At 48.9% G+C, this 17,320-nt stretch overlaps 1 protein-coding gene across 4 annotated transcripts in view; it reads right to left on the bottom strand.

Moving 5' to 3' along the window:
- DDHD2 (DDHD domain containing 2) overlaps window positions 1–17,320 on the bottom strand; it is a 252,721-nt gene that overhangs the window by 26,952 nt on the left and 208,449 nt on the right. For all 4 annotated transcript variants that reach the window (XM_063931530.1, XM_063931529.1, XM_063931532.1 and 1 more), the window contains one exon: window positions 4,712–4,827. In XM_063931530.1, coding sequence (XP_063787600.1) covers window positions 4,746–4,827 — 82 coding nt within the window. In that variant the 3' untranslated portion in view covers window positions 4,712–4,745. The remainder of the gene's footprint in view (window positions 1–4,711; window positions 4,828–17,320) is intronic.

Genomic DNA, 17,320 nt, shown 5'->3' on the forward strand with positions numbered 1-17,320 from the left:
TTCGCAGCTCTGCCCTGTCCGAATGGACAAACAGATATGGGCTTTTTTGAGAAAAAACCACCAATTTGACACTCGCCTGGTCCAGGCCAGGGCCAAGAGCATGGTCACTTTTCATGTGAGATGCTTCAAATCCACAGATTTGACTGGTTTTAAACCAACGTGATTTGAGGAATCCCAGAACTACGTTGAGATCCCACAGTGCCACTGGAGGCACAAAAGGGGGTTGTATATGCAATACTCCCTTGACAAACTTCTGGACTTCAGGAACTGAAGCCAATTCTTTCTGGAAGAAAATCGACAGGGCCGAAATTTGAACCTTAATGGACCCCAATTTGAGGCCCATAGACACTCCTGTTTGCAGGAAATGCAGGAAACGACCGAGTTGAAATTTCTTTGTGGGGCCTTCCTGGCCTCACACCACGCAACATATTTTCGCCACATGTGGTGATAATGTTGTGCGGTCACCTCCTTTCTGGCTTTGACCAGGGTAGGAATGACCTCTTCCGGAATGCCTTTTTCCCTTAGGATCCGGCTTTCCACTGCCATGCCGACAAACGCAGCTGCGGTAAGTCTTGGAACAGACATGGTACTTGCTGAAGCAAGTCCCTTCTTAGCGGCAGAGGCCATAAGACCTCTGTAAGCATCTCTTGAAGTTCCGGGTACCAAGTCCTTCTTGGCCAATCCGGAGCCATGAGTATAGTTCTTACTCCTCTACGTCTTATAATTCTCAGCACCTTAGGTATGAGAAGCAGAGGAGGGAACACATACACCGACTGGTACACCCACGGTGTTACCAGAACGTCCACAGCTATTGCCTGAGGGTCTCTTGACCTGGCGCAATACCTGTCCCGTTTTTTGTTCAGACGGGACGCCATCATGTCCACCTTTGGTATTTCCCAACGGTTTACAATCATGTGGAAAAAACTTCCCGATGAAGTTTCCACTCTCCCGGGTGGAGGTCGTGCCTGCTGAGGAAGTCTGCTTCCCAGTTTCCATTCCCGGGATGAAACACTGCTGACAGTGCTATCACATGATTTTCCGCCCAGCGAAAAGTCCTTGCAGTTTTTGCCATTGCCCTCCTGCTTCTTGTGTCGCCCTGTCTGTTTACGTGGGCGACTGCCGTGATGTTTTTCCCACTGGATCAATACCGGCTGACCTTGAAGCAGAGGTCTTGCTAAGCTTAGAGCATTATAAATTTACCCTTAGCTCCAGTATATTTATGTGGAGAAAAGTCTCCAGACTTGATCACACTCCCTGGAAATTTTTTCCTTGTGTGACTGCTCCCCAGCCTCTCGGGCTGGGCTCCGTGGTCACCAGCATCCAATCCTGAATGCCGAATCTGCGGCCCTCTAGAAGATGAGCACTCTATAACCACCACAGGAGAGACACCCTTGTCCTTGGATATAGGGTTATCCGCTGATGCATCTGAAGATGCGATCCGGACCATTTGTCCAGCAGATCCCACTGAAAAGTTCTTGCGTGAAATCTGCCGAATGGAATTGCTTCGTAGGAAACCACCATTTTTACCAGGACCCTTGTGCAATGATGCACTGTTTTTAGGAGGTTCCTGACTAGCTCGGATAACTCCCTGGCTTTCTCTTCCGGGAGAAACACCTTTTTCTGGACTGTGTCCAGAATCATCCCTAGGCACAGCAGACGTGTCGTCGGGATCAGCTGCGATTTTGGAATATTTAGAATCCACCCGTGCTGTTGTAGCAGTATCCGAGATAGTGCTACTCCGACCTCCAACTGTTCCCTGGACTATGCCCTTATCAGGAGATCGTCCAAGTAAGGGATAATTAAGACGCCTTTTCTTCGAAGAAGAATCATCATTTCGGCCATTACCTTGGTAAAGACCCGGGGTGCCGTGGACAATCCAAACGGCAGCGTCTGAAACTGATAGTGACAGTTCTGCACCACGAACCTGAGGTACCCTTAGTGAGAAGGGCAAATTTGGGACATAGAGGTAAGCATCCCTGATGTCCCGGGACACTATATAGTCCCCTTCTTCCTGGTTCGTTATCACTGCTCTGAGTGACTCCATCTTGATTTGAACCTTTGTAAGTGTTCAAAAAAATTTTTAGAATAAGTCTCACCTAGCCTTCTGGCTTCAGTACCACAATATAGTGTGGAATAATACCCCTTTTCTTGTAGTAGGAGGGGTAATTTAATTATCACCTGCTGGGAATACAGCTTGTGAATTTTTTCCCATACTGCCTCCTTGTCGGAGGGAGACCTTGGTAAAACAGACTTCAGGAGCCTGCGAAGGGGAAACGTCTCGACATTCCAATCTGTACCCCTGGGATACTACTTGTAGGATCCAGGGGTCCTGTACGGTCTCAGCGCCATGCTGAGAACTTGTCAGAAGCGGTGGAACGCTTCTGTTCCTGGGAATGGGCTGCCTGCTGCAGTCTTCTTCCCTTTCCTCTATCCCTGGGCAGATATGATCTTATAGGGACGAAAGGACTGAGGCTGAAAAGACGGTGTCTTTTTCTGCAGAGATGTGACTTAGGGTAAAAACGGCGGATTTTCCAGCAGTTGCCGTGGCCACCAGGTCCGATGGACCGACCCCAAATAACTCCTCTTCCTTTATACGGCAATACACCTTTGTGCCGTTTGGAATCTGCATCACCTGACCACTGTCGTGTCCATAACATCTTCTGGCAGATATGGACATCGCATTTACTCTTGATGCCAGAGTGCAAATATCCCTCTGTGCATCTCGCATATATAGAAATGCATCCTTTAAATGCTCTATAGTCAATAAAATACTGTCCCTGTCAAGGGTATCAATATTTTTAGTCAGGGAATCCGACCAAGCCACCCCAGCTCTGCACATCCAGGCTGAGGCGATCGCTGGTCGCAGTATAACACCAGTATGTGTGTATATACTTTTTATGATATTTTCCAGCCTCCTGTCAGCTGGTCCTTGAGGACGGCCCTATCTATAGACGGTACCGCCACTTGTTTTGATAAGCGTGTGAGCGCCTTATCCACCCTAAGGGGTGTTTCCCAACGCGCCCTAACTTCTGGCGGGAAAGGGTATACCGCCCATAATTTTCTATCGGGGGGAACCCACGCATCATCACACACTTTATTTAATTTATCTGATTCAGGAAAAACTACGGTAGTTTTTTCACATCCCACATAATACCCTCTTTTGTGGTACTTGTAGTATCAGAAATATGTAACACCTCCTTCATTGCCTTTAACGTGTGGCCCTAATAAGGAATACGTTTGTTTATTCACCGTCGACACTGGATTCAGTGTCCCTGTCTGTGTCTGTGTCGACCGACTAAAGTAAACGGGCGTTTTAAAACCCCTGACGGTGTTTTTGAGACGTCTGGACCGGTACTAATTGTTTGTCGGCCGTCTCATGTCGTCAACCGACCTTGCAGCGTGTTGACATTATCACGTAATTCCCTAAATAAGCCATCCATTCCGGTGTCGACTCCCTAGAGAGTGACATCACCATTACAGGCAATTGCTCCGCCTCCTCACCAACATCGTCCTCATACATGTCGACACACACGTACCGACACACAGCACACACACAGGGAATGCTCTGATAGAGGACAGGACCCACTAGCCCTTTGGAGAGACAGAGGGAGAGTTTACCAGCACACACCAAAAACGCTATAATTATATAGGGACAACCTTATATAAGTGTTTTCCCTTATAGCATCTTTTTTATATATTTCTAACGCCAAATTAGTGCCCCCCCTCTCTGTTTTAACCCTGTTTCTGTAGTGCAGTGCAGGGGAGAGCCTGGGAGCCTTCCCTCCAGCCTTTCTGTGAGGGAAAATGGCGCTGTGTGCTGAGGAGATAGGCCCCGCCCCTTTTTCGGCGGCCTCGTCTCCCGCTCTTAACGGATTCTGGCAGGGGTTAAATATCTCCATATAGCCTCCGGAGGCTATATGTGAGGTATTTTTAGCCAAAATAGGTATTCATTTGCCTCCCAGGGCGCCCCCCTCCCAGCGCCCTGCACCCTCAGTGACTGCCGTGTGAAGTGTGCTGAGAGGAAAATGGCGCACAGCTGCAGTGCTGTGCGCTACCTTTAGAAGACTGAGGAGTCTTCTGCCGCCGATTCTGGACCTCTTCTTACTTCAGCATCTGCAAGGGGGCCGGCGGCAAGGCTCCGGTGACCATCCAGGCTGTACCTGTGATCGTCCCTCTGGAGCTGATGTCCAGTAGCCAAGAAGCCAATCCATCCTGCACGCAGGTGAGTTCACTTCTTCTCCCCTAAGTCCCTCGTTGCAGTGATCCTGTTGCCAGCAGGACTCACTGTAAAATAAAAAACCTAAGCTAAACTTTTCTAAGCAGCTCTTTAGGAGAGCCACCTAGATTGCACCCTTCTCGGCCGGGCACAAAAATCTAACTGGCTTGGAGGAGGGTCATAGTGGGAGGAGCCAGTGCACACCACCTGATCGGAAAGCTTTACTTTTGTGCCCTGTCTCCTGCGGAGCCGCTATTTCCCCATGGTCCTTTCAGGAACCCCAGCATCCACTAGGACAATAGAGAAATACTTATATTTTACAAGGAAACAAAGACCTCTGGCCTGCATATACTGTAAGTTTTGTGAGTGTAATAGAATGTGATTGGTTAATTACTAATGTACTGTAATGTGACGCAGTAGAAAATAAAATATATTGTACTCAGATATATGCACACACCCACATAAACACACATTTGCCAAGAGATGTTTCCTTACCCCCTCCCGTGCCAGCTCGGTCAGATTTGTATGGTTATTGCAGAGGCTGGTCCATGCTGATCCCCATGGTTTGGTAAATCTCTTTAAGAAATAGCAATGCAGTATCTTCTGAGGTCCTGCACAAACAAAAATAAAATTGCATTCTGTTAACAGTATATACACATTGGGGATAGGGTTAGGTACTAGGGGGAGTGTTAGGGTTAGGCTGTATCAGTGGGAAACATTAGAGTTAGGCTGTGGGAGGAGTGAGTAAGGAACAGGGTTAAAATAGGATTTTAATACCTACCGGTAAATCCTTTTCTCTTAGTCCGTAGAGGATGCTGGGGATGCTTCAAGAACCATGGGGTATAGACGGGATCTGCAGGAGACATGGGCACTTTAAGACTTTAAAAGGGGTGTGAACTGGCTCCTCCCTCTATACCCCTCCTCCAGTCTCCAGTTATAGGAACTGTGCCCAGGGAGACGGACATTTAGAGGAAAAGGATTTATTTAATTTTTAAACTAAGGTGAGATACATACCAGCTCACACCTCAAACACGCCGTACAACATGGCATTCAACAATAACGCATGCAACGGCATGACCAACATCAGCCACAGACTGACTGAACTTAACTCAACACGAGTGTAACCATAACCAAACTGCAGATACAGACCGCACTGGGACGGGCGCCCAGCATCCTCTACGGACTAAGAGAAAAGGATTTACCGGTAGGTATTAAAATCGTATTTTCGCATACGTCCTAGAGGATGCTGGGGATGCTTCAAGAACCATGGGGTTTATACCAAAGCTCTAGAACGGGCGGGAGTGCGCAGATGACTCTGCAGCACCGATTGACCAAACAAGAGGTCTTCCTCAGCCAGGGTATCAAACTTGTAAAACTTTGCAAAGGTGTTTGAACCCGACCAAGTAGCAGCTTGGCAAAGCTGTAATGCCGAGACCCCCCGGGAAGCCGCACAGGAAGAGCCCACCTTTCTGGTAGAATGGGCTTTCACCGATTTCGGTAACGGCAATCCTGCCGTAGAATGAGCCTGCTGAATCGTATTACAGATCCAGCGCAAAAAAGTCTGCTTGGAAGCAGGAGCCCCAATCTTATTGGGAGCCCAGAGGACAAACAGAGCCTCTGTTTTCCTAATCTGCGCCGTTCTGGCGACATAGATTTTCAAAGCTCTAACCCAGGCCTGGCCAACCTGTGGCTCTCCAGATGTAGTGAAACTACACATCCCAGCATGCCCTGCCACAGTTTTAGCATTCCCTAATAGCAAAACTGTGGCAAGGCATGATGGGACTTGTAGTTTCACAACAGCTGGAGAGCCACAGGTTGGCCAGGCCTGCTCTAACCACATCGAGAGACTTCGATTCCACCAAGGCGTCAGTAGCCACTGGCACCACAATAGGATGGTTTATGTGAAATGATGAACTTCTGGAAGGGAGGCCAATTCTTTCTGAAAGAAGATTGATAACGCCGAAATCTGTACTTTAATGGAGACTAACTTTAGGCCCGCATCCACACCTGCTTGCAAAAAATGGAGCAAACGCCCCAGCTGAAAATCCTCCGTAGGAGCCTTCTTGGATTCACACCAAGACACATATTTCCTCCAAATACGGTGGTAATGTTTTGTCGTTACTTCTTTTCTAGCCTGAAGAAGTGTGGGAATTACTTCACTGGGAATACCCTTTCGGGCTAGGATTTGGCCTTCAACCGCCATGCCGTCAAACGCAGCCACGGTAAGTCTTGATACACGCACGGTCCTTGTTGTAACAGGTCCTCCCGTAGAGGAAGAGGCCAGGGATCTTCTATGAGCAACTCCTGAAGATCTGGATACCAGGCCCTTTTTGGCCAATCCGGAACAATGAGTATCGCCTGAACCCTTGTTCTTCTTATAATCTTTATCACCTTTGGAATGAGTGGAAGTGGAGGGAACACATAGACCGACGGAAACACCCACGGTGTCACTAGGGCGTCCACCGCTATTGCTTGAGGGTCCCTCGACCTGGAACAATATCCCTGAAGTTTCTTGTTGAGGCGGGACGGCATCATGTCTATTTGAGGAATTCCCAAACGACTTGTCACTTCTGCAAAGACCTCTTGATGAAGACCCCACTCTCCTGGATGGAGATCGTGTCTGCTGAGGAAGTCTGCTTCCCAGTTTTCCACTCCTGGAATGAAGACTGCTGACAGAGCGCTTGCATGTCTCTCCGCCCAGCGAAGAACTTTCGTGGCCTCGGCCATCGCCGCTCTGCTCTTTGTTCCGCCCTGGCGGTTTATGTACGCCACTGCTGTTATGTTGTCTGACTGAATCAAGACGGGCAGACCGCAAAGAAGATGTTCTGCTTGCAGAATGCCATTGTAAATGGCCCTTAATTCCAGAATGTTTATGTGCAAACAAGCTTCCTGGCTTGACCATTTTCCCTGAAAGTTTCTCCCCTGTGTGACTGCTCCCCAGCCTCGGTGACTAGCATCTGTGGTCACCAGGATCCAATCCTGATTCCCGAACCTGCTTCCCTCCAGAAGGTGAGAACTGTGCAGCCACCACAGAAGGGAGATCCTGGTCCTGGAAGATAGGATTATTTTCCGGTGCATGTCCAGGTGAGACCCGGACCACTTGTCCGACAGGACCCACTGAAACACCCTGGCATGGAACCTGCCATACGGAATGGCCTCATAAGCCGCCACCATCTTCCCCAGCAACCTAGTGCATTGAAGAATTGACACTCTTTCCGGTTTCAGAATCTGTTTTACCATGTTCTGTATTTCCAGAGCCTTTTCCACTGGAAGAAAAATCTCTGTAATTCTGTATCCAGAATCATACCCAGGAACGACAGCCGTGTCGTCGGAACCAACTGTGATTTGGCAAGTTTAGGAGCCAACCATGTTGTTGCAGAATCGTCAGTGAGAGCGCAACGTTTTTCAGCAATTGCTCCTTGGATCTCGCCTTTATGAGGAGATCGTCCAAGTACGGGATAATTGTGATTTCCTGCTTGCGCAGGAGAACTATCATTACCGCCATTACCTTGGTGAAAATCCTCGGAGCCGTGGACAGACCAAACGGCAACGTCTGAAATTGGTAATGACAATCCTTAACAGCAAACCTCAGGCATGCCTGATGTGGAGGATATATGGGAACGTGTAAGTAGGCATCCTTTATGTCGACCGACACCAGAAAATCCCCCTCCTCCAGGCTGGAGATCACTGCTCGGAGAGATTCCATCTTGAATTTGAATTTCTTTAGAAAGAAATTGAGGGATTTCAGGTTCAAAATCGGTCTGACCGAGCCATCCGGCTTCGGGACCACGAACAGACTCGAATAAAAACCCTCCCCCTGTTGTGACGGGGGTACTGTGACAATGACATGATTTTGACACAGCTTTAGTATTGCAGCGCATACTACCTCCCTTTCTAGAAGAGAAGCTGGCAAGGCCGATTTGAAAAATCGGTGAAGAGGCACGTCTTGAAACTCTAATTTGTACCCTTGGGTTACTATTTCTACTATCTGAAGAGTGAAGAGTTTGAGACGTGCCCCCACCGGTGCGGACTCCCGCAGAGGAGCCCCAGCGTCATGCGGTGGATTTGTTAGAAGCCGGAGAGGACTTCTGCTCTTGGGAACTTGCCACAGCTTGTGACGTTTTTCCCTTTCCTCTTCCTCTCGCAGCAAGGAAGGAGGACCCACGTCCTTTTGGTATTTATTGGGCCGAAAGGACTGCATCTGATAGTGGGGCGTTTTCTTTTGTTGTGCAGGAACATAAGGTAAAAATGATGACTTACCCGCGGTAGTCGTAGATACCAGGTCAGTGAGGCTGTTACCAAACAAGACCCTACCGTTAAACGGTAGAGACTCCATAGTCTTCTTAGAGTCAGCCTCAGCATTCCATTGATGAATCCACAATGCCCTCCTAGCCGAGACTGCCATGGCATTGGCCCTTGATCCTTAAAGGCCAATATCCCTCGCAGCTTCTTTTAAACATGCTGATATGACCCAGAGTCAAAATCACGCTATCCCTGTCCAGGGTATCTATCTCAGATGACAAGTTATCTGCCCACTTTTCAATAGCGCTACTCACCCATGCCGAAGCAACGGCAGGTCCGAGTAGCGAACCCGTAGTGACATAAATGGATTTTAGTGTATTTTCCTGCTTACAATCCGCAGGATCCTTTAGGGCTGCTGTGTCAGGAGACGGGAGCGCCACCTTTTTGGACAGACGCGATAGAGCTTTGTCCACCGTGGGGGTTGACTCCCACTTTTCCCTGTCCCTAGAGGGAAACGGATATGCCACTGGAATTCTTTTGGGAACCTGTACCTTCTTGTCAGGATTTTCCCAAGCCTTTTCAAAAAGAGCGTTCAGTTCATGAGAGGGAGGAAACCTTACCTCAGGTTTCTTTCCTTTAAACATACAGACTCTTGTATCAGGAACAGCAGGGTCCTCTGTGATATGCAATACTTCTTTTATCGCCACAATCATGTACTGAATGCTCTTAGCCAGTTTTGGATTTAATCTAGCATCACTATAGTCGACACTGGAATCAGAATCCGTGTCGGTATCTGTATCTGCTATCTGGGTAAATGCACGTTTCTGTGACCCCGAAGGGGTCTGAGCTTGTGACAATGCATCCTCCATGGATTTTCTCCATGTCTGGTTCTTAAGGTCCATACACACTTAACGATATAATGAGCGACATCGCTCATTTTCCCCCTCCTTGAGCGACGTCGCTCATTTTATCGTTAAGTGTGTATGCCGCCAGCGACGACCGATGCGCGGCCCCGTGTGTCGGCAACGATCGTCGCTGTCGGTAGGGCATGCATGAAGGATGTGGACTGTCGTCCACGACCTTCATGCAGGGCTGGCGGGGGCGTGATGTCACTGAGCGTTATGAGCGGTCATATCGCTCAGTGCGTACAGGCGGCCGCCGACCGGCCGGCCCGGGAGGGGGAAACGTTAGACGATGTCGCTCACAGAGCGACATCGTCTAATGTGTATGGGCCTTTAGACTCAGATTTATCTAATCTCTTAGTCAACTGAGCCACATTTGCATTCAAAACACTCAACATATTTACTCAAATCAGCTGTCGGCGGTGCCGAACCGGTCACTCCCAGAGTCTTTTCTGTCCCCACTCCAGCCTCCTCCTGGGAAGAGCACTCAGCCTCAGACATGTCGAAACACACATACCGACACCTACAATCACACTGGGGCTATAGGGGACAGACCCACAGCAAAGCCCGTAAGAAAGACATGAGGGCGTTTGCCAGCTCACAACCCAGCGCCTATCCCGGTACTGAAACTTTATATACAATGCCTCAGACGTGTTAGCGCTTTTATAATAAAGATAATAGCACCCCCCCCCCCCGTTTTGTACCATGTTACTTGTACAGCAGTGTGGAGGTCAGGGCCAGCGTCTCTGCAGCTTCTGTGAAGAGAAAATGGCGCCGGTTAGAGCTGTGAGGGCAAAGTCACGCCCCCTCACCGGCGCGCTTCAGTCCCGCTCATTTTAGTATATTTATACTGGCGGGGGTCTATATTAAGTGCCCAGGCACTTTTCATATAACTTTTACCAGTTTATTTCAGGTCTACATGCTGCCCAGGGCGCCCCCCCTGCGCCCTGTAGTGCCGCTGTGTGTGTGGGAGCATGGCGCGCAGCGCGGTACCTCAAGACCTGGAGTCTTCTGCCGTCACTGAAGTCTTCGATTCTTCTTAATACTCACCATGCTTCTTTTTTCTGGCTCTGCAAGCGGGGTGACGGCGCGGCTCTGGGAACGAGCAGCTAGGCGTACCAAGTGATCGGACCCTCTGGAGCTAATGGTGTCCAGTAGCCTAAGAAGCAGAGCCTTTGAACTCACAGAAGTAAGTCTGCTTCTCTCCCCTCAGTCCCACGAAGCAGGGAGCCTGTTGCCAGCAGAGCTCCCTGAACATAAAAAACCTAGCATAAGTCTTTTTTCAGAGAAACTCAGGAGAGCTCCCCTGTGTGTGACCAGTCTCCCTGGGCACAGAATCTAACTGGAGTCTGGAGGAGGGGCATAGAGGGAGGAGCCAGTTCACACCCCTTTTAAAGTCTTAAAGTGCCCATGTCTCCTGCGGATCCCGTCTATACCCCATTGTTCTTGAAGCATCCCCAGCATCCTCTAGGACATATGAGAAAATACTTACCGGTACCTTAAACCCCCCCCCCCCCCCCCCCCTCTAAAAATTAGGTTCTCTCAATGCAGGTAGGAGACCTGCCATAACTGGTACTGTATGCCCCTAGTCTGTTGGAAATATTGATACTTTTTCTAACAAAGCACTCAAAACAGCCAGAAGAAAAAGTGAGGGAGAGAAGAAAAAGGTTCCCCAACAAAAATCCAAGAATCGAGAACCAAAATAAAGAAAACATTTCAAAAAAGAGCAATAAGGGTGAACATCTAGTTGCCCAAAATGGCATCAGAGAAAAATAGGATTTTGGTACTTACCAGGTAAATCCTTTTCTTTGAATCCATAGGGGGCACTGGAGTACTCTTGGATATGGACGGCTTAGCAGAAACAAAGGCACTGAATATTTAAATTTAGAACTCTCCACCCCTCCATATCCCAGAGTACCTCAGTGTACGACCTCAGTGTTTTTTACTGAGCCGAACAGGAACTATAGAGAGGTTGACAATGGAGAATTCCTATAACATAACGGACAACAACAAAGTTGACACATAACGTTACTGACAACTAAACAGTTGACACCATAACCGATAAACCTTTATAATTTGAACCAATCGGTGAAAATGTGTTACCATAAGCTCCTCTGAGCTTAATACAACCCAGGTAAAACTGCTCTGGGTGGGGGTCCAGTGCCCCCTATGGATTCAAAGAAAAGGATTTACCTGGTAAGTACCAAAATCCTATTTTCTTTTTCATCCACTAGGGGTCACTGGAGTACTCTTGGGACGTACCAAAGCTTCCCTCGTGGGCGGGAGAGCTGTTTGACACCTGTAACAGTAGGCGGCCAAAGCTAGATGCTAATGCCGCAACCGTTTCAAACTTGTAAACGCGCACAAACGTGTGCACTGAAGACCATGTAGCCGCGTCGTAGAAGCTCCACGACCAGCTGGTCATGACGTTCCCACAGAACCTGTGGGATAAGCTATTACTGACGTAGGCGACTGTAACTTAGCCTTAAGGTAAGCCTGACGTGTAGTCAGTTTTATCCAACTGGATAATGTCTGCTGAGAAGCTGGCTAACCCCACTTGGCAGCATCATAGAGAACAAACAACGTTTCCGTATTACGAACTGTAGACGTTCGGGACATATAAACGCGTAATGCGCGTACCACATTCAGAATTCTAGAATGTGCTGTCAACACAGGAACCACTATTGGTTTATTGATGTGAAAAAATGACACTAGCTTTGGTAAGAAATCGGAATTCGTCCGAAGTTCCGCTCTGTCATCAGGAAACCCAAATACGGTGGCTTGCAATACAAGGCACCCAAATTTGAAAAAAAAACGCCTTGCCGAAGCTAAGGCTAGAAGAAAATAAGATTTTACTTACCGATAAATCTATTTCTCGTAGTCCGTAGTGGATGCTGGGACTCCGTCAGGACCATGGGGAATAGCGGCTCCGCAGGAGACAGGGCACAACATTTAAAAGTTTGACCACTAGGTGGTGTGTACTGGCTCCTCCCCCTATGACCCTCCTCCAAGCCTCAGTTAGGATACTGTGCCCGGACGAGCGTACACAATAAGGAAGGATTTTGAATCCCGGGTAAGACTCATACCAGCCACACCAATCACACCGTACAACTTGTGATCTGAACCCAGTTAACAGTATGACAAACGTAGGAGCCTCTGAACAGACGGCTCACAACAATAACAACCCGATTTTTTTGTAACAATAACTATGTACAAGTATTGCAGACAATCCGCACTTGGGATGGGCGCCCAGCATCCACTACGGACTACGAGAAATAGATTTATCGGTAAGTAAAATCTTATTTTCTCTGACGTCCTAGTGGATGCTGGGACTCCGTCAGGACCATGGGGATTATACCAAAGCTCCCAAACGGGCGGGAGAGTGCGGATGACTCTGCAGCACCGAATGAGAGAACTCCAGGTCCTCCTTAGCCAGGGTATCAAATTTGTAGAATTTTACAAACGTGTTCTCCCCTGACCACGTAGCTGCTCGGCAGAGTTGTAATGCCGAGACCCCTCGGGCAGCCGCCCAAGATGAGCCCACCTTCCTTGTGGAATGGGCCTTGACAGATTTAGGCTGTGGCAGGCCTGCCACAGAATGTGCAAGTTGAATTGTGCTACAAATCCAACGAGCAATCGTCTGCTTAGAAGCAGGAGCACCCAGCTTGTTGGGTGCATACAGTATAAACAGCGAGTCAGATTTTCTGACTCCAGACGTCCTTGAAATATATATTTTCAATGCTCTGACAACGTCCAGCAACTTGGAATCCTCCAAATCGCTAGTAGCCGCAGGCACCACAATAGGCTGGTTCAGGTGAAACGCTGAAACCACCTTAGGCAGAAAGTGAGGACGCGTCCGCAGTTCTGCCCTGTCCGAATGGAAAATCAGATATGGGCTTTTATACGATAAAGCCGCCAATTCTGACACTCTCCTGGCTGAAGCCAGGGCCAGTAGCATGGTTACTTTCCATGTAAGATATTTCAAATCCACCGATTTGAGTGGCTCAAACCAATGGGATTTGAGAAAATCCAAAACTACATTAAGATCCCACGGTGCCACTGGGGGCACAACCGGGGGCTGTATATGTAGTACTCCTTTTACAAAAGTCTGGACTTCAGGAACTGAAGCCAATTCCTTCTGGAAGAAAATCGACAGGGCCGAAATTTGAACCTTAATGGATCCTAATTTGAGGCCCATAGACAATCCTGTTTGCAGGAAATGTAGGAATCGACCCAGTTGAAATTCCTCCGTCGGGGAATTCCTGGCCTCACACCACGCAACATATTTTCTCCAAATGCGGTGATAATGTTGTGCAGTCACCTCCTTCCTGGCTTTTACCAGGGTAGGGATGACCTCTTCCGGAATGCCTTTTTCCCTTAGGATTCGGCGTTCAACCGCCATGCCGTCAAACGCAGCCGCGGTAAGTCTTGGAATAGACACGGTCCCTGCTGAAGCAGGTCCCGTCTTAGAGGTAGAGGCCACGGATCTTCCGTGAGCATCTCCTGAAGTTCCGGGTACCAAGTTCTTCTTGGCCAATCCGGAGCCACGAGTATCGTTCTTACTCCCCTTTGCCGTATAATTCTCAGTACTTTTGGTATGAGAGGCAGAGGAGGAAACACATACACTGACTGGTACACCCATGGTGTTACCAGAGCGTCTACAGCTATTGCCTGAGGGTCTCTTGACCTGGCGCAATACCTGTCCAGTTTTTTGTTGAGGCGGGACGCCATCATGTCCACCATTGGTCTTTCCCAATGGACCACAATCATGTGGAAGACTTCTGGATGAAGTCCCCACTCTCCCGGGTGCAGATCGTGTCTGCTGAGGAAGTCTGCTTCCCAGTTGTCCACTCCCGGGATGAACACAGCTGACAGTGCTAACACATGATTTTCTGCCCAGCGGAGAATCCTTGCAGCTTCTGCCATTGCCCTCCTGCTTCTTGTGCCGCCCTGTCTGTTTACGTGGGCGACTGCCGTGATGTTGTCCGACTGAATCAACACCGGCTGACCCTGAAGCAGAGGTTTTGCCAGGCTTAGAGCATTGTAGATTGCTCTTAGCTCCAGTATATTTATGTGAAGAGACGTCTCCAGGCTTGACCACACGCCCTGGAAGTTTCTTCCCTGTGTGACCGCTCCCCAGCCTCTCAGGCTGGCATCCGTGGTCACTAGGACCCAGTTCTGTATGCCGAATCTGCGGCCCTCTAACAGATGAGCACTCTGCAACCACCATAGCAGAGACACTCTTGTCCTTGTGGACAATTTTATCCGCTGATGCATCTGCAGATGCGATCCGGACCATTTGTCCAGCAGATCCCACTGAAAAGTTCGTGCATGGAATCTGCCGAATGTAATCGCTTCGTAAGAAGCTACCATTTTTCCCAGGACTCTTGTGCATTGATGCACAGATACTTTTCCTGGTTTTAGGAGGTTCCTGACTAGATCGGATAACTCCCTGGCTTTCTCCTCCGGAAGAAATACCTTTTTCTGAACAGTGTCCAGAATCATCCCTAGGAACAACAGACGTGTCGTCGGGATCAGTTGGGATTTTGGAAAATTCAGAATCCACCCGTGTTGTTGGAGCACTACTTGGGTTAGTGCTACTCCGACCTCCAGCTGTTCTCTGGATCTTGCCCTTATCAGGAGATCGTCCAAGTAAGGGATAATTAAGACGCCTTCTCTTCGAAGAAGGATCATCATTTCGGCCATTACCTTGGTAAAGACCCGGGGTGCCGTGGACAATCCAAACGGCAGCGTCTGAAACTGATAATGACAGTTTTGGACCACGAACCTGAGGTACCCTTGGTGTGAAGGACAAATTGGAACATGAAGGTAAGCATCCTTGATGTCCAAGGACACCATAAAATCCCCTTCTTCCAGATTCGCTATCACTGCTCTGAGTGACTCCATCTTGAACTTGAATTTTTGTATGTACAGGTTCAGAGATTTTAGATTTAGAATCGGTCTTACCGAGCCGTCCGGCTTCGGTACCACAAATAGCGTGGAGTAATACCCCTGTCCCTGTTGTAGGAGGGGTACCTTGACTATCACCTGCTGAGAATACAGCTTGTGAATGGCCTCCAATACCGTCGCCCTGTCGGAGGGAGACGTTGGCAAAGCAGACTTTAGGAAACGGCGAGGAGGGGACTTCTCGAATTCCAACCTGTAACCCTGAGATACTACCTGCAGGATCCAGGGGTCCACCTGCGAGTGAGCCCACTGTGCGCTGAAATGTTTGAGGCGACCCCCCACCGCCCCTGAGTCTGCTTGTAAGGTCCCAGCGTCATGCTGACGCCTTTGTAGAAGCCGGGGAGGGCTTCTGCTCCTGGGAAAGAGCTGCTTGTTGCAGTCTCTTACCCTTTCCTTTGCCTCGGGGCAAATAGGAATGTCCTTTTGCTCGTTTGTTCTTATAGGAACGAAAGGACTGCGGCTGAAAAGCCTGCGGCTTTTTCTGCTGGGAGGTGACCTGGGGTAAAAAGGTGGATTTTCCGGCCGTTGCCGTGGCCACCAGATCCGATAGACCGACCCCAAATAATTCCTCCCCCTTATACGGCAATACTTCCATATGTCGTTTGGAATCCGCATCACCTGACCACTGGCGCGTCCATAAACTTCTTCTGGCAGATATGGACATCGCACTTACTCTTGATGCCAGAGTGCAAATATCGCTCTGTGCATCTCGCATATAAAGAAATGCATCCTTTAACTGCTCTATAGTCAGTAAAATACTGTCCCTATCCAGGGTATCAATATTTTCAGACAGTGACTCCGACCAAGCCACGCCAGCACTGCACATCCAGGCTGAGGCGATTGCTGGTCTCAGTATAACACCCGTATGTGTGTATATACTTTTTAATGTATTCTCCAGCCTCCTATCAGCTGGATCCTTGAGGGCGGCCGTATCAGGAGACGGTAACGCCACTTGCTTCGATAAGCGTGTGAGCGCCTTATCCACCCTAGGAGGTGTTTCCCAGCGCCCTAACCTCTGGCGGGAAAGGGTATAATGCCAATAACTTCTTTGAAATTAGCAGTTTTCTATCTGGGGTAACCCACGCTTCATCACACACTTCATTCAGTTCCTCTGATTCAGGAAAAACTATCGGTAGTTTTTTCACACCCCACATAATACCCCTTTTTGTGGTACTTGCAGTATCAGAGATATGCAAAGCCTCCTTCATTGCCGTGATCATATAACGTGTGGCCCTACTGGAAAATACGTTTGTTTCTTCACCGTCGACACTGGATTCAGTGTCAGTGTCTGGGTCTGTGTCGACCGACTGAGGTAAAGGGCGTTTTACAGCCCCTGACGGTGTCTGAGACGCCTGGACAGGTACTAACTGGTTTGCCGGCTGTCTCATGTCGTCAACCGACTTTTGTAGCGTGCTGACACTATCCCGTAATTCCATAAACAAAGCCATCCATTCTGGTGTCGACTCCCTAGGGGGTGACATCACCATTACAGGCAATTGCTCCGCCTCCACGCCAACATCGTCCTCATACATGTCGACACACACGTACCGACACACAGCAGACACACAGGGAATGCTCTGATAGAAGACAGGACCCCACTAGCCCTTTGGGGAGACAGAGGGAGAGTTTGCCAGCACACACCCAAGCGCTATAAATATATATAGGGACAACCTTAATAAGTGTGTTCCCTTTATAGCAGCTCAAATATTATAAATATCGCCAATAAGTGCCCCCCCTCTCTGTTTTTACCCTGTTTCTGTAGTGCAGTGCAGGGGAGAGTCCTGGGAGCCTGCCTCGCAGCGGAGCTGGGCAGGAAAATGGCGCTGTGTGCTGAGGAGAATAGGCCCCGCCCCCTTTTCGGCGGGCTTCTTCTCCCGTTTTTTTTGGAACCTGGCAGGGGTTAAATACATCCATATAGCCCCAGGGGCTATATGTGATATATTTTAGCCAGAATAGGTATATTACATTGCTGCCCAGGGCGCCCTCCCCAGCG

The sequence above is a fragment of the Pseudophryne corroboree genome, chromosome 6, assembly GCF_028390025.1.
Source record: "Pseudophryne corroboree isolate aPseCor3 chromosome 6, aPseCor3.hap2, whole genome shotgun sequence".
In the NCBI taxonomy this organism is placed as follows: Eukaryota; Metazoa; Chordata; class Amphibia; order Anura; family Myobatrachidae; genus Pseudophryne; species Pseudophryne corroboree.